Below are 23,470 nucleotides of genomic sequence, written 5' to 3' on the forward strand. Positions count from 1 at the left end.
GTTGTATTTCATAGTGGATATTGGAGACAATAATCCCTCCCATCACTGGAGGATTGTTTCATTCGCTGCTGAGTTAAGTTTTGTTTCTGTCATTCTGGGCGTCGGCCTCATGGAGTTACTCCAGTCTAAAGCATTGGTTCTCAACTGGTTTTACCTTGGGACCCAAATTGAACCAGGTTGTATCAGTCGCGACCCAATATTCGAATCCCAATTATTTTTGGGGTCAAAATGCAATCTGGAAAACTGTTTTTAATGCTATATTGATAATAAATGTAGCAATTATATGACAAGGGAACAATATTCCATTACAGTGAAAAATACAATGCTAATACAGTAGCTCTATATTAAACATACTGTGATCGAAGAAAAATTGTTCAGAGATAAAATTATAAAAGAAATGTAGGTGCATTATCATTTCTACACACTTTCTACCTCGTTTTAGTTAAGTTCAGACTGGAGTATTTTTTCTTATTTTTATTTCCCATAAAATAAAATCGAAAATGTTAATTGTTTTACTCAGACACCCAGGACCCATTCAAAACCTCCCAAGACCCAAATTTGTTGTCAACCCACCAGTTGAGAATCGCTGGTCTAAAGCCTTGATGATATCACATTTAACATACTTTTTTGACCAGAACCGGCACCTCCGCTTGACAACGCTTCGTAATATTTGAGACATTCACAAATATAATCAATTACTACGCGTAAATGTTTTGTATCCCAAGTGTCACGCAGACTTTCTGGCACCCACCAGTAACGGAAATAATTGCATGGCGTGTATTGATATAACGTCTTTTTATACAGTATTTGTTAATGTCTTTAAACTCATGAGCTGTATGTGGGAGAGAGGATAAGGACACGCCGTGTAATTATTTCCATCACTGGTGGGTGCCAGAAGGTCTGCGTGGCAAGATAGCTTGGGGGCCACTTGTGCTAATCTTAGAAGGAGTACGTGATGGAATATCCTGGCTAGGGTGCCACACGATACCATGTAGGGGGATCCTATTGTAGGAGATGAGTGACACTCAATAATGGTTGGCAACTGTTGGATGGAATTAGGCTCGGAAAGCATTATATAAACTGAGAGGTTTTCTATGTAAGTCATTCGGATGACAATAGGCTACGCCCGTACCGCTTGTCATACAAATCCAGTACTGTAATATTAAATAAACTCTGAATCAACTCTCCATCTAAGTGTTTAACTATTCTCTTACATCATGAAGTACTTGATAACAGAGAAACTCGTCATAACAGCCATCTGGCAGTCCGACAGACAAATCTGGGTTTGGCGGATGCCAGGAGAACGCTACCTGCCCCAATGCATAGTGCCAAATGTACAGTTTGGTGGAGGAGGAATAATGGTCTGGGGCTGTTTTTCATGGTTCGGGCTAGGCCCCTTAGTTCCAGTGAAGGAAAATCTTTACGCTATAGCATACAATGACATTCTAGACAATTCTGTTCTTCCAACTTTGTGGCAACAGTTTGGGAAAGGCCATTTCCTGTTTCAGCATGACAATGCCCCTATGCACAAAGCAAGGTCCATACAGAAATTATTTGTCGAGATCGGTGTGGAAGAACTTGACTGGCCTGCACAGAGCCCTGACCTCAACATCGAACACCTTTGGGATTGTTGGATTCTAGCTTGAAATATACTTATTCATGTTACCTTACTAGAAATTATTGATTACTATACACTACCGGTCAAACGTTTTAGAACACCTACTCATTCTTTATTTTTATAATTTTCTACATTGTAGAATAATAGTGAAGACATCAAAACTATGAAATAACACATATGGAATTATGTAGTAACCAAAAAAGTGGTAAAGTTCAGGGCAATGGTATGACGTTACAAGCTTGGCACACCTGTATGTGGGGAGTTTCTCCCATTCTTCTCTGCAGATCCTCTCAAGCTCTGTCAAGTTGGATGGGGAACATCGCTGCATAGTTATTTTCAGGTATCTCCAGAGATGTTTGATCGGGTTCAAGTCCGGCACTGGCTGGCCCACTCAAGGACATTCAGAGACATGTCCCGAAGCCACTCCTGCATTGTGTTGGCTGTGTGCTTAGGGTCATTGTCCTGTTGAAAGGTGAACCTTCAACCCAGTCTAAGTTCCTGAGCGCTCTGGAGCAGGTTTTCATCAAGGATCTCTCTGTACTTTGCTCCGTTCATCTTTCCCTCAATCCTGACTAGTCTCCAAGTCCCTAGGCTGAAAAACATCCCACAGCATGATGCTGCCACCACCATGCTTCATCAGTCCTTTAGGTGCCTTTTGGCAAACTCCAAGCGGGCTGTCATGTGCCTTTTACTGAGGAGTAGCTTCAGTCTGGCCACTCTACCATAAAGGCCTGATTGTGAAACGACTGTGTGACCAAGGCCCTTCTCCCCCGATTGCTCAGTTTGACTGGGCGGCCAGCTCTAGGAAGAGTCTTGGTGTTTCCATACTTATTCCATTTAAGAATGATGTGGGCCACTGTGTTCTTGGGGACCTTCAATGCTGCAGAAATGTTTTGGTACCCTTCCCCAGATCTGTGCCTCGACACAATCCTGTCTCGGAGCTCTACGGACAATTCCTTTGACCTCATGGCTTGGTTCTTGCTCTGACATGCACTGTCAACTGTGGGACCATATATAGAGAGGTGTGTGCCTTTCCAAATCATGTCCAATCAATTGAATTTACCACAGGTGGACTCCAATCAAGTTGTAGAAACATCTCAAGGATGACCAATGGATGACAGGCGGAACTATGTTACATGAACTGAAGACTTTCAAGCAAACATCTGTTCCTCACCTGATTGGTTAAAGGCAGCGATGGCCACATGCAATTTGCATAAAGTAGAGTGGGAGCCGATCTTCGTCTGACCAATTCGGAAGGGGTGAAAACCCTATGTTAGGGTGAAGTCGGGGCGGAAACAGCTAACCACCCCCAAGAGAAGAAGCCCCCTGCCTGTAATTCTCACAGAAACCACTAAATGAACGTTATTAACCGGTTCTCAAGATTAGAAAATAACGGTTCAGTTCCGGAACACTAGAGATCACTTTCGTTCCGGTTCCGTTTTCCTCAAAAAATGTTTGTTCTTTTTTTATGTTTGGTTCCGTTCCCTGAACCAGTTCCAACCCCTGGGGACAACCACATTTGTCTAGCAGGGAAGTGTGGTTGTGTCGCATCCCTCACTCACACATTCTCTTTTGAGGATGCACATCAGACATCCTAAGATGTTCTATATAATGTTTACATTTTCAGAATAAAAAAGATTGAAGCTACCTATTCAATGCTTTAGCAAGAAATACTGTAGTATGCGTGCCTGTGTGTATATGTGTGTGTGAAAGAGAGAGAGTGTGTGTGTGCATAGGCCTCTCTCTCTCCCCACCCCTCCCCCTCTCCTGGTCTCTGGCAGGTTGCAGCAGCCCCTATCGAGTCGAGCCGGCTGGTCATTGTCCACGCAGCACCGCAGTGAGGCTTGTGCACTGCGCCACTCGGAGACAGATATACACACCAAGCCATCTCTCCTCCTCCTCTCTCACATTCTCGCCTCTCCTCCATCCGGCAGCATCCTGCTCTCACCTCCGCCGCTAGCAACCATGGCCAGCACCGTATCAGGTAACTCATCCAAAACGTTGTTTCCACCTATCTGTTATAAAATGGGGGTGGATATGTATTTATCAGATGAAATCCTTCTGTTGCATGGTTTTAGACAAAATATCTAGATGTTATTGAAGATGCGTTGATGGGTGGGGAGTATTTTCATATGAACTGAGATGTATTGTTAATATAGGTGGTGTATTTTGTATAAAACAATTTCATGTAAAATAGATCTCCTGAGCATCTTTTAATTGTGGTCCTCTGTAGCTCAGCTGGTAGAGCACGGCGCTTGTAACGCCAAGGTAGTGGGTTCGATCCCCGGGACCACCCATACACAAAAATGTATGCACGCATGACTGTAAGTCGCTTTGGATAAAAGCGTCTGCTAGATGGCATATTAATTATTAATAATTTGACCTAATGTCTGGCCACATCAAATTTGACCATTTATGAATGGATGAGGATCTAGGAATCACATTAGTTTCATTTAAATGCTTATAAAGGTCATATGTAGAAACTGAGGGTTACATTTTTTATGTCCGTCTAAAATGACCAACCATGCTGTGTATCTTGTTCCTAAAGAACTGGATTATTTCAGGGGATCAGATCGTTACAATTGCTGATTAGAGATCTCAGGGATTTGCCTCAGTCGTGCCAAGAGCTGCGTCTCACCTTATTCCTTATATAATGCACTACCTTAGACCAGGGGCCATAGGACTCTAGTCGCAAGTAGTGCACGATGTAGGGAATAGGGTGCAATTTGTTTCACAACCAAGGTGTGACTGCTGATAAAATGGCCGCTTGAAGATGCAGATCTGAAGCAATACAAAAGGAAGCTCACATTGGGCTTGCAATGCGGGAAACTATAGGTCCCATACAGTTTATTCGATAGGAATCACAAGGGGTGTAAATCTCTGACAAAACCATGATACAATACAGTATCTGATACAATATATAGAATGTATCACAATCTGATTCAACAAAGTCTGATACAGCACAGTATAACAGCTCCAGCCTTTAGGCCTGCTTATTTGATTCTAGCACAGTTCAGAGGTCATCGACAGCTATAGGATCTGTCAGCATCATCAGCCATGCAACCAGCTAAAAGGCAGGCAGTTTGTGATACACATCAATACTCATTTCACCACTTTTTCATCAAAGACAAACTGTTCTTAGCGTAGGTATCACTGTTTTAGTATATACACAGCATGGAAAAAGTATTCAACATGTTATGGCGCTGTAGATTATCAGCCTTTTGTGTCATATCAAAAGCTAAGCACTGTAACAAACTCTACAGTTATTGCAGTGTCAAAATAATGTGTAAAGAATTAGTAGTATACATAAGATCATCCTGTCAGTCAATCCATTATTTTGTGGAAGTGTACTGTAGCTCCCTCTGAAGAGCTGATCTGCATCTGAAACCCCCTCCATATGGCGTTCACATCAATAATATTTTATCTAACCCCATGGTAAATGTAGAATGTGTTTATTGAATAACAATTATTGATCAATGAAAATCCATCAAAACGTGAGGAATCCCCAAAACCTTAAGAAAATATGTGTTATTTTTCTCTCACGTAAAAACCTAGTTAATTATGCATAGCCTATGGCCCAGTGGCTTTGCCCTGTTCATTATGCTAATGTTTATCTCTTTGTGGTTTCACCCTGTTCCCAAACACACAGCTTGTTATCTGCCACTGGTTAGACTCACCTCCATCACACAGTAGGGAGTCAATGAGAAATACTTATTTTTGGGGGTAAAAAGAGATAAACATGAATTGATGTCTAACTTACACTTAGATTGTCATCCGAAATGACAGTTTACATTCTGACCTTGAATCGCAGAAACATTTCCTTCATCTCCTAAACACGCCTTGAAAACGTAAAAAATATTTTCACCCTGAAAATGACCTGGTATACAAGGTGGCCATTTTGAAGTATTTCAGTGGAATAATGTAGGCGTTCAGTTTTCTTGTCCTTCTATTTCTTCATAATAATGTAACATTATACCGTTTTTTATAGATCCATAGGCCCCTCAGCCCACTCACCCAGAATGAGTCAGAGAGAGAGAGAGAGCAAGAGAGAGAGAACTTATTCAACATTCACATGCATCTGAAGATAGGAGTACATTCATGCCTGTAGGAATCTCTCCTCCAGAGAACCATATCGTGCAGTAATTTAACGGTAAAGCAGCGCTAGCTAGCATGCTGAGGTCATGGCTGTGTCGGAAATCTGGCTTGCCTACTACTTACTTAAACTGCATACTGTGTACTAATCATACTACGTACTATTTAGCATGTACTGTTTAGTAAAAAGTATGCAGTATGCCACAGCCAAAACGTACTACTTTTTGTGCGTTTAAGACAACTGGCAATTTGGAAACAAAACAAGCTCAGACTGGGAAAAATCGTGACATCAGTGATCTTCAAGTTGGAGCGCTAGGATGATGCCAGAGTTTATGACTTGTAATTCCGGGCTGGATGACCGTTGAAAATGGTTTTTCACAGTCGGAGCACGTTTTTCCCCCCGAGTTCCCGGTTGTCTTGAACGCACCATCAATTACGGCTTCATATGAACCGAAAAGGATCGTCTGCAGCCCCACACAGTGAACTTTCGTGCTGTTGTTTTGGGATAATGTTAGCTAAGTAGCTAGCATTTGGAACTACGTATTTGGAGTAAACTTCAGTGTACCGTAGGCCTACGCATGTATCAGTTGAAGAGTCACCTGAAGCTTGAGAGGAATGTGAGATGCAGTAGAGGAATGCAGTGCTGAGGCAGAGGGCTTGTAATGAGGACGACTGGCTACTACTCTGAACTGTGTGTGGTGAGCTTTCTGGCGCCCAGAGCTGCTGAGGCATCACCCAAGTGGGTGCCATACATTGTGAAGGAGAAGTCCAGTGGCTACACGACTACCTGAGTAGCCCTCTGCAAGATCGTCACCAGACTCCATCTTCATCAACCATCTCCCTGACCACCTTCATCTAATCAAGTCATGACCTGTCCCTCTCCTGACCTGGCCTCTATTGGTTGATATAGCCAACTATAGCTAGGTTCCTCATGATGTATTGCTTGTTTGTTTTTTGCTTTTGATGCGCTTTGAGATTATGAAAAGCGCTATTGAATTGTAATCAATTATTATTATACCAAAGTTAATTTATTTAGTTTAGTAGAGCAAAAAGCTCTGACGAAGGACAAGAGGCTGACACGTAAGCTTCAATAAAAAAGTGATACTAGCAAGAGCAGTGTGCAGTTATTTTTTAATTTTTTTACTTATCTAATTGTTACCATGCACCTTCAACAAGATACATTGGCTCAGATGTGCGAGTTCATTTCTTAATGTTGAAATGTTGAAAGTCAAACACACCAACAGTAGAAGTACCGGTATCAAATAAAAATGTTTATTACAAACAAGAAACACTTTTCAATGAGAAAACAGGACAGTAGAAAATGAATAAATTAATAGCTATAAATAAAATACACATACAAAATACATAAAACTACTTCTTAATCATGGCCTCTAAAATGGCCATAAAGCGTGCCTCCCTGGTAGTCACCTCCTTCTCCCGTCTCCACATCTGGACCCTTCTGGGAGGGAGAGGAGGAGATGATGCCCAGTGGGGTGATGGAGTGGCAGCCCCTGCAGCACCTTATCCATCACTGCATACCACCTCCAGTATGTGTCTGCGGCCTCCCCTCCCTCCGTGCTGACTCCGGTGGGGAGAGCTTTCAACTTCTGAAGAATATAGAAAAGGATAGCTTTCAGCATCAAACATATTACATGTAAAGGCCCGCAAAAGGTATTATGCCAATTGCAGTATATTTCTCTGGAATAGTTGCACTTTTCTAACATGTAGCCTATATCTTCACACTTACATGAATGTGCCGGTGAAGTATGAAAATAGATGGGAAAGTGTTGTTGCTCTCAGAGAAATTGGAACTTTATTAGCCAAGTACAGCACAGCAATAAATGTCAAGATAACATACAGTAGCATACCGTGTATTTTTGCTTATGGTTCTCCCACTTCTTTTTCACCCATGAAGGTGACAGCTGCCCCTCAAGGTCACACTCCATCACGTAGATCTTAAAATACATAAGATGAAGAACAACAATAAACCAAAACATGAGCAAAGTAGAGTTGTGTGAACATTCTGTTGATAGCTAGACTGCCACATACTTCAGCTTAATATTGCAGATAGATTGTAACTTCTATCAATGTAATTGTCTGCATCACTTCCAATCCCCCATGTTTTTTATATATATACTCCCCTTTATTACTTTTCAACCCCGCCATCCTTTCCCTACTTGGAGCAAATTAGTGAACAACAATGCCCAGGCCTCTACTTCCGGTCTATACTTACTATCTACACCTTATGGACACAGTTAATTTTACAATAATTATATTATATATATATACATACACAGTGGGGAGAACAAGTATTTGATACACTGCCGATTTTGCAGGTTTTCCTAATTACAAAGCATGTAGAGGTCTGTACTTTTTATCATAGGTACACTTCAACTGTGAGAGACGGAATCTAAAACAAAAATCCAGAAAATCACATTGTATGATTTTTAAGTAATTAATTTGCATTTTATTGCATGACATAAGTATTTGATACATCAGAAAAGCAGAACTTAATATTTGGTACAGAAACCTTTGTTTGCAATTACAGAGATCATATGTTTCCTGTAGGTTTTGACCAGGTTTGCACACACTGCAGCAGGGATTTTGGCCCACTCCTCCATACAGACCTTCTCCAGATCCATCAGGTTTCGGGGCTGTCGCTGGGCAATACGGACTTTCAGCTCCCTCCAAAGATTTTCTATTGGGTTCAGGTCTGGAGACTGTCTAGGCCACTCCAGGACCTTGAGATGCTTCTTACGGAGCCACTCCTTAGTTGCCCTGGCTGTGTGTTTCGGGTTGTTGTCATGCTGGAAGACCCAGCCACGACCCATCTTCAATGCTCTTACTGAGGGAAGGAGGTTGTTGGCCAAGATCTCGCGATACATGGCCCCATCCATCCTCCCCTCAATACGGTGCAGTCGTCCTGTCCCATTTGCAGAAAAGCATCCCCAAAGAATGATGTTTCCACCTCCATGCTTCACGGTTGGGATGGTGTTCTTGGGGTTGTACTCATCCTTCTTCTTCCTCCAAACACGGCGAGTGGAGTTTAGACCAAAAAGCTATATTTTTGTCTCATCAGACCACATGACCTTCTCCAATTCCTCCTCTGGATCATCCAGATGGTCATTGGCAAACTTCAGACGGGCCTGGACATGCGCTGACTTGAGCAGGGGGACCTTGCGTGCGCTGCAGGATTTTAATCCATGACGGCGTAGTGTGTTACTAATGGTTTTCTTTGAGACTGTGGTCCCAGCTCTCTTCAGGTCATTGACCAGGTCCTGCTGTGTAGTTCTGGGCTGATCCCTCACCTTCCTCTGATCATTGATGCCCCACGAGGTGAGATCTTGCATGGAGCCCCAGACTGAGGTTGATTGACCGTCATCTTGAACTTCTTCCATTTTCTAATAATTGCGCCAACAGTTGTTGCCGTCTCACCATGCTGCTTGCCTATTGTCCTGTAGCCTGATGTCCTTACACAGCTCTCTGGTCTTGGCCATTGTGGAGAGGTTGGAGTCTGTTTGATTGAGTGTGTGGACAGGTGTCTTTTATACAGGTAACGAGTTCAAACAGGTGCAGTTAATACAGGTAATGAGTGGAGAACAGGAGGGCTTCCTAAAGAAAAACTAACAGGTCTGTGAGAGCCGGAATTCTTACTGGTTGGTAGGTGATCAAATACTTATGTCATGCAATAAAACGCAAATTAGTTACTTAAAAGTCATACAATGTGATTTTCTGGATTTTTGTTTTACATTCTGTCTCTCACAGTTGAAGTGTACCTATGATAAAAATTACAGACCTTTACATGCTTTGTAAGTAGGAAAACCTGCAAAATCAAGTGTATCAAATACTTGTTCTCCCCACTGTATATATATATATACATATATATATATATATATATTTATTTTTTTTGCTCCTGAACTTCTTCTACTCTCAACCTCTCCGATCATTTTCGTGATGTCCATCCAGTTTGCTTCTATATGCCATATCTTTCTAACTGTGCTCTTTCCCAAAAGCTCCCAACATACAACCTATATACGTATTATGGACACAGTATGCTTACATTATTAGCTATCTTTGTTATTATTTGTTGTTATTTGTTATTAGCCCAATCCTTCAACTCTATTCAATAGCTCTTTGTTAAGGGTTTCAGTCACTTCATTAGCTGTGGTTGCTGATGCGTATATGGTTGAAGTATCAGCATACAAGGACACACATGCTTTGTTTAATGCCAGTGGCAGGTCATTGGTAAAAATAGAAAATAGTAGAGGGCCTAGAGAGCTGCTCTGTGGTACACCACACTTAACATGTTTGACATTAGAGAAGCTTCCATTAAAGAACATCCTCTGAGTTCTATTAGATAGACAGCTCTGAATCCACAATATGGCAAAGGTTGAAACGCCATAACACATAAGTGTTCTCAACAACAGGTTATGGTCAATAATATCAAAGGCTGCACTGAAATCAAAAGTACAGCTCCCACAATCCTCTTATTATCAATTTATTTCAACCAATCATCAGTCATTTGTGTCAGTGCAGTACATGTTGAGTGCCCTTCTCTATAAGCTTGCTCAAAGTCTGTTGTTAATTTGTTTAGTCAAACGCATTTTTCTCCAACAGTTTTCTAAGAGCTGGCAGCAAGCTGATAGGTCTACTGTTAGAACCAGTAAAGGCTGCTTAACCACTCTAGCAGAATGACTTTGGCTTCCCTCCAGGCCTGAGGTCAAAGACTTTCCTCTAGGCTCAGATTAAAGATATGACAGGTAGGAGTGGTTATAGAGTCAGTTACCATCCTCAGTAGCTTTCCATCTAAGTTGTCAATGCCAGGAGGTTTGTCATTATTGATCGATAACAATAATATTTACTTACAAAATACAAACCTACAATGCTTTTCTTTCATTATTTGTTTTTGTATGCGATGGCTCACTGTTCGTTGTTGCATTTCCTGCCTAAGTTTGCCCATTTTGCCAATGATGTAATCATTAAAATATTTGGGAACATCAAATGGTTTAGCGATAAATAAGCCATCTGATTTTATGAATGATGGAGTTAAATTTGTCTCTCTGCCCATCATTTCATTTAAAGTTCTAACAGTCAGTTTCTTAACAGGTGTATCAGGTTTATCAATAATTGAAAGAAGCAATTTAATAAAAAATCACTACAGAACTAAATCATGTGTACAGTGAGGGAAACAAGTATTTGATCCCCTGCTGATTTTGTAAGTTTGCCCACTGACAAAGAAATGATCAGTCTATAATTTTTAATGGTAGGTTTATTTGAACAGTGAGAGACAGAATAACAACAAAAAAATCCAGAAAAACGCATGTAAAAGTTTTTATTAATTGATTTGCATTTTAATGAGGGAAATAAGTATTTGACCCCCTCTCAATCAGAAAGATTTCTGGCTGCCAGGTGTCTTTTATACAGGTAACGAGCTGAGATTAGGAGCACACTCTTAAAGGGAGTGCTCCTAATCTCAGCTTGTTACCTGTATAAAAGACATCTGTCCACAAAAGCAATCAATCAATCAGATTCCAAACTCTCCACCATGGCCAAGACCAAAGAGCTCTCCAAGGATGTCAGGGACAAGATTGTAGACCTACACAAGGCTGGAATGGGCTACAAGACCATCGCCAAGCAGCTTGGTGAGAAGGTGACAACAGTTGGTGCGATTATTCGCAAATGGAAGCTACACAAAATAACTGTCAATCTCCCTCGGCCTGGGGCTCCATGCAAGATCTCACCTAGTGGAGTTGCAATGATCATGAGAACGGTGAGGAATCAGCCCAGAACTACACGGGAGGATCTTGTCAATGATCTCAAGGCAGCTGGGACCATAGTCACCAAGAAAACAATTGGTAACACACTACGCCGTGAAGGACTGAAATCCTGCAGCGCCCGCAAGGTCCCCCTGCTCAAGAAAGCACATATACAGGCCCGTCTGAAGTTTGCCAATGAACATCTGAATGATTTAGAGGAGAACTGGGTGAAAGTGTTGTGGTCAGATGAGACCAAAATGGAGCTCTTTGGCATCAACTCAACTCGCACTGTTTGGAGGAGGAGGAATGCTGCCTATGACCCCAAGAACACCATCCCCACCGTCAAACATGGAGGTGGAAACATTATGCTTTGGAGGTGTTTTTCTGCTAAGGGGACAGGACAACTTCACCGCATCAAAGGGACGATGGACGGGGCCATGTACCGTCAAATCTTGGGTGAGAACCTCCTTCCCTCAGCCAGGTCTTTGAAAATGGGTCGTGGATGGGTATTCCAGCATGACAATGACCCAAAACACACGGCCAAGGCAACAAAGGAGTGGCTCAAGAAGAAGCACATTAAGGTCCTAGAGTGGCCTAGCCAGTCTCCAGACCTTAATCCCATAGAAAATCTGTGGAGGGAGCTGAAGGTTCGAGTTGCCAAACGTCAGGCTCAAAACCTTAATGATTTGGAGAAGATCTGCAAAGACGAGTGAGATAAAATCCCTCCTGAGATGTGTGCAAACCTGGTGGCCACCTACAAGAAACGTCTGACCTCTGTGATTGCCAACAAGGGTTTTGCCACCAAGTACTAAGTCATGTTTTGCAGAGGGGTCAAATACTTATTTCCCTCATTAAAATGCAAATCAATTTATAACATTTTGACATGTGTTTTTTCTGGATTTTTTGTTGTTATTCTGTCTCTCACTGTTCAAATAAACCTACCATTAAAATTATAGACTGATCATGTCTTTGTCAGTGGGCAAAGGTACAAAATCAGCAGGGGATCAAATACTTTTTTCCCTCACTGTATATACAGTGGGGAGAACAAGTATTTGATACACTGCCGATTTTGCGGGTTTTCCTACTTACAAAGCATGTAGAGGTCTGTAATTTTTATCATAGGTACACTTCAACTGTGAGAGATGGAATCTAAAACAAAAATCCAGAAAATCACATTGTATGATTTTTAAGTAATTAATTTGCATTTTATTGCATGACATAAGTATTTGATACATCAGAAAAGCAGAACTTAATATTTGGTACAGAAACCTTTGTTTGCAATTACAGAGATCATACATTTCCTGTAGGTCTTGACCAGGTTTGCACACACTGCAGCAGGGATTTTGGCCCACTCCTCCATACAGACCTTCTCCAGATCCATCAGGTTTCGGGGCTGTCGCTGGGCAATACGGACTTTCAGCTCCCTCCAAAGATTTTCTATTGGGTTCAGGTCTGGAGACTGTCTAGGCCACTCCAGGTCCTTGAGATGCTTCTTACGGAGCCACTCCTTAGTTGCCCTGGCTGTGTGTTTCGAGTTGTTGTCATGCTGGAAGACCCAGCCACGACCCATCTTCAATGCTCTTACTGAGGGAAGGAGGTTGTTGGCCAAGATCTCGCGATACATGGCCCCATCCATCCTCCCCTCAATACGGTGCAGTCGTCCTGTCCCATTTGCAGAAAAGCATCCCCAAAGAATGATGTTTCCACCTCCATGCTTCACGGTTGGGATGGTGTTCTTGGGGTTGTACTCATCCTTCTTCTTCCTCCAAACACGGCGAGTGGAGTTTAGACCAAAAAGCTATATTTTTGTCTCATCAGACCACATGACCTTCTCCAATTCCTCCTCTGGATCATCCAGATGGTCATTGGCAAACTTCAGACGGGCCTGGACATGCGCTGACTTGAGCAGGGGGACCTTGCGTGCGCTGCAGGATTTTAATCCATGACGGCGTAGTGTGTTACTAATGGTTTTCTTTGAGACTGTGGTCCCAGCTCTCTTCAGGTCATTGACCAGGTCCTGCTGTGTAGTTCTGGGCTGATCCCTCACCTTCCTCTGATCATTGATGCCCCACGAGGTGAGATCTTGCATGGAGCCCCAGACTGAGGTTGATTGACCGTCATCTTGAACTTCTTCCATTTTCTAATAATTGCGCCAACAGTTGTTGCCGTCTCACCATGCTGCTTGCCTATTGTCCTGTAGCCTGATGTCCTTACACAGCTCTCTGGTCTTGGCCATTGTGGAGAGGTTGGAGTCTGTTTGATTGAGTGTGTGGACAGGTGTCTTTTATACAGGTAACGAGTTCAAACAGGTGCAGTTAATACAGGTAATGAGTGGAGAACAGGAGGGCTTCCTAAAGAAAAACTAACAGGTCTGTGAGAGCCGGAATTCTTACTGGTTGGTAGGTGATCAAATACTTATGTCATGCAATAAAACGCAAATTAGTTACTTAAAAGTCATACAATGTGATTTTCTGGATTTTTGTTTTACATTCTGTCTCTCACAGTTGAAGTGTACCTATGATAAAAATTACAGACCTTTACATGCTTTGTAAGTAGGAAAACCTGCAAAATCAAGTGTATCAAATACTTGTTCTCCCCACTGTATATTGTGACGTCACGAGAGGCTACACAGCTTTCAGCGGGATTGCTCAAGTAGTGCAAGGAGACAAGGTTCAAACAAAACAAGGATTTTATTATAGGTCTTGGGAAATTAACGAAAATATAACAAAATTCTGTTCTCTTGTGGCTCTTTAAGGGTTAACAGTTCAGGGATGTCTCTTCCACATCCAAAATCATAATTCTCACTCGCTCAGATAACTTTTCCCCAGCCTTACTGTAGTCCACGTTGCAGCTAGTGGCCAACCCAGCAAAAAGTCCTTCCAAATGTCTCTCACGTATTTCCACAGGTGCATATATCCAAAGGTGAGTATTTCCCAAAGGTAAGTATCTCCAAATCCTTATATTCCTCATGGAAGTGGACGTGCAGCACTCTTGTCCTCCAGAGAGCCCAGGTTGGAGACTGTGTCTCTTCACCCCCCACACACTCCCTCAGTGTGTCTCTTCCCTTCCCAAACCTTCAGCTCATCAGCTCCTCATTTGTTTCAGCTGCGTGGGAAGATTGGCCATAGAGGGGTGGAGTTCCCGACCATACCAGCAGATGGAGCCATAGCTGTCTGGGTTTGCAGCCACCTCAGGGGGATGTAACGTCCCTCCAGGACACAGCCTCTCGTGACATCACATCCCCCTCCTCGGGACCGACGTCCTCGTCGGGGTAAAGGCAGCGAAGAAGGCATCACGCCGGGAGAGGGCGTCCGCATTGCCGTGGTGCTTGCCAGCCCTGTGGACAACAGAAAAGTTAAACGGTTGCAAGCTCAAAAACCATCTGGTTACTCTACTGTTTGATTCCTTGTTCTTGGCCATCCACTGCAGAGGGCCGTGATCAGATACCACCATGAAACGTCGGCCCAGGAGATAGAACCGAAGGGACTCCAGGGCCCAGACTACAGCCAGACATTCTTTCTCCACCGTTGAATAGTTCTTCTCTCTTGGAAGTAACTTTCTGCTTAGGTAGAGAATGGGATGTTCTTCACCGTCATGTGCCTGGGTGAGGACAGCACCCAGACCCACCTCCGAAGCATCCGCTTGGACAATGAATTCCTTCTTGAAGTCCGGTGCTACCAGGATCGGACTGGAGCAGAGTGCTCGCTTCAGGTTGAGGAAAGCCGCCTCCGCCGCAGGGTTCCACTTCACCATTCGTGAGTGGCGTTTGGTCGTCAGCTCCGTCCAACGGTGCAGCTATGGTAGCAAAATCTGCAATAAAGCGTCTATAGTAGCCAGCGAGGCCCAAAAATGACCTTACTTGCTTCTTGGTGATGGGCTGCGGCCAGTCCTGTATGGCCCGCAGTTTGGCTTCCCGTGGTTTGACCAACCCCCGCCCAATGGTGTACCCCAGGTAGTTTGTCTCACTGAAGGCCAGCTTGCACTTCTTCGGGTTTGCCGTGAGCCCTGCTTCCCTGAGCGAATCCAGCACCGCTTGTACCCGGGGGTATGTGGCTGGCCCAATCCGGACTTTGTATAACAACATCATCCAAATAAGCCGCTGCGTGCCTCTTGTGGGGCGCAAGGACTCGATCCATCAGGCGTTGGAACGTGGCAGGTGCCCCGTGGAGACCAAACGGAAGTCGGGTATACTGGTAGAGCCCCTCCCGGGGGTGGCAAAGGCTGTCTTCTCCTTAGACGCCGGGGTCAGGGGCACCTGCCAGTAGCCTTTGTGAGATCAAGAGTGGTTAGGAAACGAGCATGCCCCAAGGAGTCTATTAAATCATCGACACGAGGCATTGGGTATGCATCAAATTCAGACACTTCATTCAACTTTCGATAGTCATTACAAAATCGTACTGAACCGTCTGGCTTGGGAACTAGTACGATGGGACTTGCCCAGGCACTGTGGGACTCTTCGATTACTCCCAACTCCCGCATCTTCCTTACCTCCTTCTGTATAACCACTTTACGAGCCTCTGGCACGCGGTACAGGGCGCTGGTTTACCGTTCGGCCAGGCATGGTGCGGATCTCATGTTGGACCACCTCTGTGTGACCGGGAAGGGAGGAGAAGACATCCTGGTTCTGCTCCACGAGTTCCAGGGCCATCTGTCGTTGATGTGGGGACAGATTTGGACCCAGCTGAACCTCTTCTCGCGCCGGTTCCTTGGTCTCTGTGGGGGGTAGACAGCTGAACAGCGCCTCTCTGGCGTGCCACTTCTTTAAAAGGTTAACATGATAAATCTGCTCAGTTTTCCTTTTATCTGGTTGCCTCACCTTGTAGTTTACTTCTCCCATGCGTTCAATGACCTCATATGGTCCTTGCCAGGTTGCCAGGAATTTACACTCAACGGTTGGCACCAGGACCAGCACTCTGTCCCCCGGCTTAAACTCCCTGGGTTGAGCAGATCTGTTGTAGGAGGCTTGCTGTTGCCGCTGACTGGCCTCCAGGTGTTCCCGCATCATGGGATAGATGGCCTTCATTCTCTCCCTCATAGCCCCGACATGGTCGATCAGTGTCCGCTGTTGGCATGGCTGCTCCTCCCAGGCCTCCTTGGCGATGTCGAGCAGTCCTCTGGGTCTGTAGGAAAGCAAGAGCTCAAAGGGTGAAAAACCAGTAGAAGACTGAGGTACCTCTCTCACCGCAAATAATATGTAGGGTAACAGCTGATCCCAGTTGCGCCCATCTTCCCCTACCGCTTTCCGCAGCATGGATTTTAGTGTTTTGTTAAAACGTTCGACTAGGCCATCTGTCTGGGGGTGGTAGACCGAGGTTCTCAGCTGTTTGATTTTCAGTAAAGCACAGAGTTCTTTCATCACTCTGGACATGAATGGAGTCCCTTGGTCCGTCAATATCTCTTTTGGGATTCCCAGACTAGTTGAGAGACGGAACAGCTCCTTGGCAATTTGTCTGGATGTAGCCTTCCTCAGCGGAATGGCCTCCGGGTACCGGGATGCATAGTCCAGAATGACCAGAATGTATTGATGTCCCCTGGAACTTTTCGGTAAGGGCCCGACTATGTCTAATCCAATCCTCTCAAAAGGAGTTTCGATAATGGGCAAGGGAATGAGCGGGTTTCTATATGTGGGCTTTGGCGCAACCTGCTGACACTCAGGGCAACTACGGCAGTAGTTCTCTATCTCTTTGTGTACTCCTGGCCAAAAGAAACGTTGCATGATTCTTTCCTTAGTCTTCTCTACCCCCAAGTGGGCCCCTTAGCGGGTGTGTGTGTGCTAGGTTGAGTACTGTGGCCCGATAGGGCTGTGGCACGAGGAGCTGTTCATGCACTTCATCATTTTTCTTGACTATCTGATATACTAACCCCGGTTTACTGCGAAATGGGGGTAAGTAGGGTTTGTCTTATCACCTACCACTACACCTTCTAATACCTGCACATTTCTTAAGGCATTTGCAAGAGTAGGATCTTGTAATTGAGCCGTACCATACTGGCCTGTGAGAGGGGGAAGCTCTTGGGTGCCTGGGACGTCTTCTTCACTGGAGAACGGAGCACTTTCCTGGGCTGCGTTCTCTTCTCCCGTATCCGGACCAGTCTCGGTGTCGGTCTGGGCACCTGCCATCCCTATCAGAGCCCGGGCGGGAGTGAGTAACTCGGAGGATTGCACCGGAGCCTTCCCAGGATGAGTCTTGCCTCTCCGTTTCCGAGGTACTCGGGTTATCCTCTCCTGAGACTCTCTCCAGAGTGGGTAAAAGGCTGGGCAGTCTCGTCCAATTAGGACAGGGACGGGGGGGAATCAACCACCCCCGCCGTCGTGTGTATGGTTCCCCGTGTGCTGGTCATTGTAAGTTCAGTAATGGGGTATTCTCTGGTGTCCCCATGGACACAGGAAACTGGGAGGACTTTCCCCGGGGGTCAGACACGTTGGGCCCACCAAATCCTTACGCACCAGGGTGGCCCGGCTACCAGAATCCAGTAAGGCCTCCACATCATGGTGATTCACAGTTACCGGGCAGGTGGGGGGTCGATCTGGGCCGCCATCTACGACTCCCAAGAGCGAGGCAAAAACGGTGTGTGGGTGCTGAGCTGGAGGACTCCGCAGTGGGCATAGGTTCATCGGCTGGTTTCCCACACTGCCAGGAGATATGTCCCATCTCCCCACACCGGTAACACTGTCGAAGTTTCCCCCTCCTGGTGTACTCTTCTTGGACCCGCCTGGTTTCTGGCTCCCCCTGGAGCCGGGATAAGTCCTGACGTGGCTGGGTTCGAGACCTTGGGGTCCTTTGGACGGGTTCTTCCCATTTGTGGTGGGGCCGCACTCCTGGGGTCTTTTCGGGAAGCATTCAGCATCTCCGCTGTGGCCTGGTACTTTTCCACAGCTTCCACGGTCAGATCAGCCGTGGTCAAGGCCTGTTGACTGATGAACCGTTTTGCCTCATAAGGCAGGGGCGCGTAGGGTAACGATCCACCACAACGGCCTCCACCACCGCCGCTGCTGTATTCCTCTGCGGATCCAGCCATTTCCTTGCGATTCGGACAAGTTCATGCATCTGCGCCCGAGGAGGTTGGTCTGGTTGGAAGGTCCAGCTGTGAAAGCGCTGGGCCATACCAAACTTTGTGAGTCCATATCTGCTGAGGATCTCAGACTTCAGGGCATCATAGTCAGTAACCTGGTCAGGGCCCAGGTCCCGGACAGCATTCAGCGATTCCCCGGTTAGAAAGGGGGCTAACAGACCAACCCACTGTTGCTTGGGCCAGGCTTCCCTAGTGGCCGTGGCCTCAAATGCATGCAGGTATGCCTCAATGTCATCGGTAGCTCCCATCTTAGATATAAAGTCACTTGCCTTTATTGGGCGGGTATTTTGGACCACCCTCTGTCTCTGCAACTGCAATTCCTCTGCCTTCAGAAGGTTGGCTTTCTTTTGCTCCTCCAAGAGAGCCACGTTTGCTTGCATCTGGGCTTGCTGGCCAGCAACAAGGGCTTTCAATATGTCCTCCATTTCAGTCGGCGGGGAGCCTACGGCCAACTTGGAAAACTGGGTGATCAAACCTTCGGTATCCTCCTCTGACATGCACTATTAACGCTTGAGCGTGCCCGTATTCTCCACCATCTGTGACGTCACGAGAGGCTACACAGCTTTCAGCGGGATTGCTCAAGTAGTGCAAGGAGACAAGGTTCAAACAAAACAAGGATTTTATTATAGGTCTTGGGAAATTAACGAAAATATAACAAAATTCTGTTCTCTTGTGGCTCTTTAAGGGTTAACAGTTCAGGGATGTCTCTTCCACATCCAAAATCATAATTCTCACTCGCTCAGATAACTTTTCCCCAGCCTTACTGTAGTCCACGTTGCAGCTAGTGGCCAACCCAGCAAAAAAGTCCTTCCAAATGTCTCTCACGTATTTCCACAGGTGCATATATCCAAAGGTGAGTATTTCCCAAAGGTAAGTATCTCCAAATCCTTATATTCCTCATGGAAGTGGACGTGCAGCACTCTTGTCCTCCAGAGAGCCCAGGTTGGAGACTGTGTCTCTTCACCCCCCACACACTCCCTCAGTGTGTCTCTTCCCTTCCCAAACCTTCAGCTCATCAGCTCCTCATTTGTTTCAGCTGCGTGGGAAGATTGGCCATAGAGGGGTGGAGTTCCCGACCATACCAGCAGATGGAGCCATAGCTGTCTGGGTTTGCAGCCACCTCAGGGGGATGTAACGTCCCTCCAGGACACAGCCTCTCGTGACATCACAATATATATATATACATATATATATATATATATATATATTTATTTTTTTTGCTCCTGAACTTCTTCTACTCTCAACCTCTCCGATCATTTTCGTGATGTCCATCCAGTTTGCTTCTATATGCCATATCTTTCTAACTGTGCTCTTTCCCAAAAGCTCCCAACATACAACCTATATACGTATTATGGACACAGTATGCTTACATTATTAGCTATCTTTGTTATTATTTGTTGTTATTTGTTATTAGCCCAATCCTTCAACTCTATTCAATAGCTCTTTGTTAAGGGTTTCAGTCACTTCATTAGCTGTGGTTGCTGATGCGTATATGGTTGAAGTATCAGCATACAAGGACACACATGCTTTGTTTAATGCCAGTGGCAGGTCATTGGTAAAAATAGAAAATAGTAGAGGGCCTAGAGAGTTGCTCTGTGGTACACCACACTTAACATGTTTGACATTAGAGAAGCTTCCATTAAAGAACATCCTCTGAGTTCTATTAGATAGACAGCTCTGAATCCACAATATGGCAAAGGTTGAAACGCCATAACACATAAGTGTTCTCAACAACAGGTTATGGTCAATAATATCAAAGGCTGCACTGAAATCAAAAAGTACAGCTCCCACAATCCTCTTATTATCAATTTATTTCAACCAATCATCAGTCATTTGTGTCAGTGCAGTACATGTTGAGTGCCCTTCTCTATAAGCATGCTCAAAGTCTGTTGTTAATTTGTTTAGTCAAACACATTTTTCTCCAACGGTTTTCTAAGAGCTGGCAGCAAGCTGATAGGTCTACTGTTAGAACCAGTAAAGGCTGCTTAACCACTCTAGCAGAATGACTTTGGCTTCCCTCCAGGCCTGAGGTCAAAGACTTTCCTCTAGGCTCAGATTAAAGATATGACAGGTAGGAGTGGTTATAGAGTCAGTTACCATCCTCAGTAGCTTTCCATCTAAGTTGTCAATGCCAGGAGGTTTGTCATTATTGATCGATAACAATAATATTTACTTACAAAATACAAACCTACAATGCTTTTCTTTCATTATTTGTTTTTGTATGCGATGGCTCACTGTTCGTTGTTGCATTTCCTGCCTAAGTTTGCCCATTTTGCCAATGATGTAATCATTAAAATATTTGGGAACATCAAATGGTTTAGAGATAAATAAGCCATCTGATTTTATGAAAGATGGAGTTAAATTTGTCTCTCTGCCCATCATTTCATTTAAAGTTCTAACAGTCAGTTTCTTAACAGGTGTATCAGGTTTATCAATAATTGAAAGAAGCAATTTAATAAAAAATCACTACAGAACTAAATCATGTGTACAGTGAGGGAAACAAGTATTTGATCCCCTGCTGATTTTGTAAGTTTGCCCACTGACAAAGAAATGATCAGTCTATAATTTTAATGGTAGGTTTATTAGAACAGTTAGAGACAGAATAACAACAAAAAATCCAGAAAAACGCATGTAAAAGTTTGTATTAATTGATTTGCATTTTAATGAGGGAAATAAGTATTTGACCCCCTCTCAATCAGAAAGATTTCTGGCTGCCAGGTGTCTTTTATACAGGTAACGAGCTGAGATTAGGAGCACACTCTTAAAGGGAGTGCTCCTAATCTCATCTTGTTACCTGTATAAAAGACATCTGTCCACAAAAGCAATCAATCAATCAGATTCCAAACTCTCCACCATGGCCAAGACCAAAGAGCTCTCCAAGGATGTCAGGGACAAGATTGTAGACCTACACAAGGCTGGAATGGGCTACAAGACCATCGCCAAGCAGCTTGGTGAGAAGGTGACAACAGTTGGTGCGATTATTCGCAAATGGAAGCTACACAAAATAACTGTCAATCTCCCTCGGCCTGGGGCTCCATGCAAGATCTCACCTAGTGGAGTTGCAATGATCATGAGAACGGTGAGGAATCAGCCCAGAACTACACGGGAGGATCTTGTCAATGATCTCAAGGCAGCTGGGACCATAGTCACCAAGAAAACAATTGGTAACACAATACGCCGTGAAGGAATGAAATCCTGCAGGGCCCGCAAGGTCCCCCTGCTCAAGAAAGCACATATACAGGCCCGTCTGAAGTTTGCCAATGAACATCTGAATGATTTAGAGGAGAACTGGGTGAAAGTGTTGTGGTCAGGTGAGACCAAAATGGAGCTCTTTGGCATCAACTCAACTCGCACTGTTTGGAGGAGGAGGAATGCTGCCTATGACCCCAAGAACACCATCCCCACCGTCAAACATGGAGGTGGAAACATTATGCTTTGGAGGTGTTTTTCTGCTAAGGGGACAGGACAACTTCACCGCATCAAAGGGGACGATGGACGGGGCCATGTACCGTCAAATCTTGGGTGAGAACCTCCTTCCCTCAGCCAGGTCTTTGAAAATGGGTCGTGGATGGGTATTCCAGCATGACAATGACCCAAAACACACGGCCAAGGCAACAAAGGAGTGGCTCAAGAAGAATCACATTAAGGTCCTAGAGTGGCCTAGCCAGTCTCCAGACCTTAATCCCATAGAAAATCTGTGGAGGGAGATGAAGGTTCGAGTTGCCAAACGTCAGGCTCAAAACCTTAATGATTTGGAGAAGATCTGCAAAGAGGAGTGAGATAAAATCCCTCCTGAGATGTGTGCAAACCTGGTGGCCACCTACAAGAAACGTCTGACCTCTGTGATTGCCAACAAGGGTTTTGCCACCAAGTACTAAGTCATGTTTTGCAGAGGGGTCAAATACTTATTTCCCTCATTAAAATGCAAATCAATTTATAACATTTTTGACATGTGTTTTTCTGGATTTTTTTGTTGTTATTCTGTCTCTCACTGTTCAAATAAACCTACCATTAAAATTATAGACTGATCATGTCTTTGTCAGTGGGCAAAGGTACAAAATCAGCAGGGGATCAAATACTTTTTTCCCTCACTGTATATACAGTGGGGAGAACAAGTATTTGATACACTGCCGATTTTGCGGGTTTTCCTACTTACAAAGCATGTAGAGGTCTGTAATTTTTATCATAGGTACACTTCAACTGTGAGAGATGGAATCTAAAACAAAAATCCAGAAAATCACATTGTATGATTTTTAAGTAATTAATTTGCATTTTATTGCATGACATAAGTATTTGATACATCAGAAAAGCAGAACTTAATATTTGGTACAGAAACCTTTGTTTGCAATTACAGAGATCATACGTTTCCTGTAGGTCTTGACCAGGTTTGCACACACTGCAGCAGGGATTTTGGCCCACTCCTCCATACAGACCTTCTCCAGATCCTTCAGGTTTCAGGGCTGTCGCTGTGCAATACGGACTTTCAGCTCCCTCCATAGATTTTCTATTGGGTTCAGGTCTGGAGACTGTCTAGGCCACTCCAGGACCTTGAGATGCTTCTTACGGAGCCACTCCTTAGTTGCCCTGGCTGTGTGTTTTGGGTCGTTGTCATGCTGGAAGACCCAGCCACGACCCATCTTCAATGCTCTTACTGAGGGAAGGAGGTTGTTGGCCAAGATCTCGCGATACATGGCCCCATCCATCCTCCCCTCAATACGGTGCAGTCGTCCTGTCCCCTTTGCAGAAAAGCATCCCCAAAGAATGATGTTTCCACCTCCATGCTTCACGGTTGGGATGGTGTTCTTGGGGTTGTACTCATCCTTCTTCTTCCTCCAAACACGGAGAGTGGAGTTTAGACCAAAAAGCTATATTTTTGTCTCATCAGACCACATGACCTTCTCCCATTCCTCCTCTGGATCATCCAGATGGTCAT

At 44.5% G+C, this 23,470-nt stretch overlaps 1 protein-coding gene across 1 annotated transcript in view; it reads left to right on the plus strand.

Annotated features, from left to right (window-relative positions):
- Window positions 1-3,420: 3,420 nt before the first annotated feature.
- LOC121575566 (stathmin-3) overlaps window positions 3,421-23,470 on the plus strand; it is a 35,616-nt gene continuing 15,566 nt past the window's right edge. The window contains exon 1 of the mRNA XM_041888740.2: window positions 3,421-3,602. Within this exon, the coding sequence (XP_041744674.1) occupies window positions 3,584-3,602 (19 nt within the window). The 5' untranslated portion in view covers window positions 3,421-3,583. The remainder of the gene's footprint in view (window positions 3,603-23,470) is intronic.

This window comes from Coregonus clupeaformis, chromosome 10 (genome assembly GCF_020615455.1).
Source record: "Coregonus clupeaformis isolate EN_2021a chromosome 10, ASM2061545v1, whole genome shotgun sequence".
NCBI classification, from domain to species: Eukaryota; Metazoa; Chordata; class Actinopteri; order Salmoniformes; family Salmonidae; genus Coregonus; species Coregonus clupeaformis.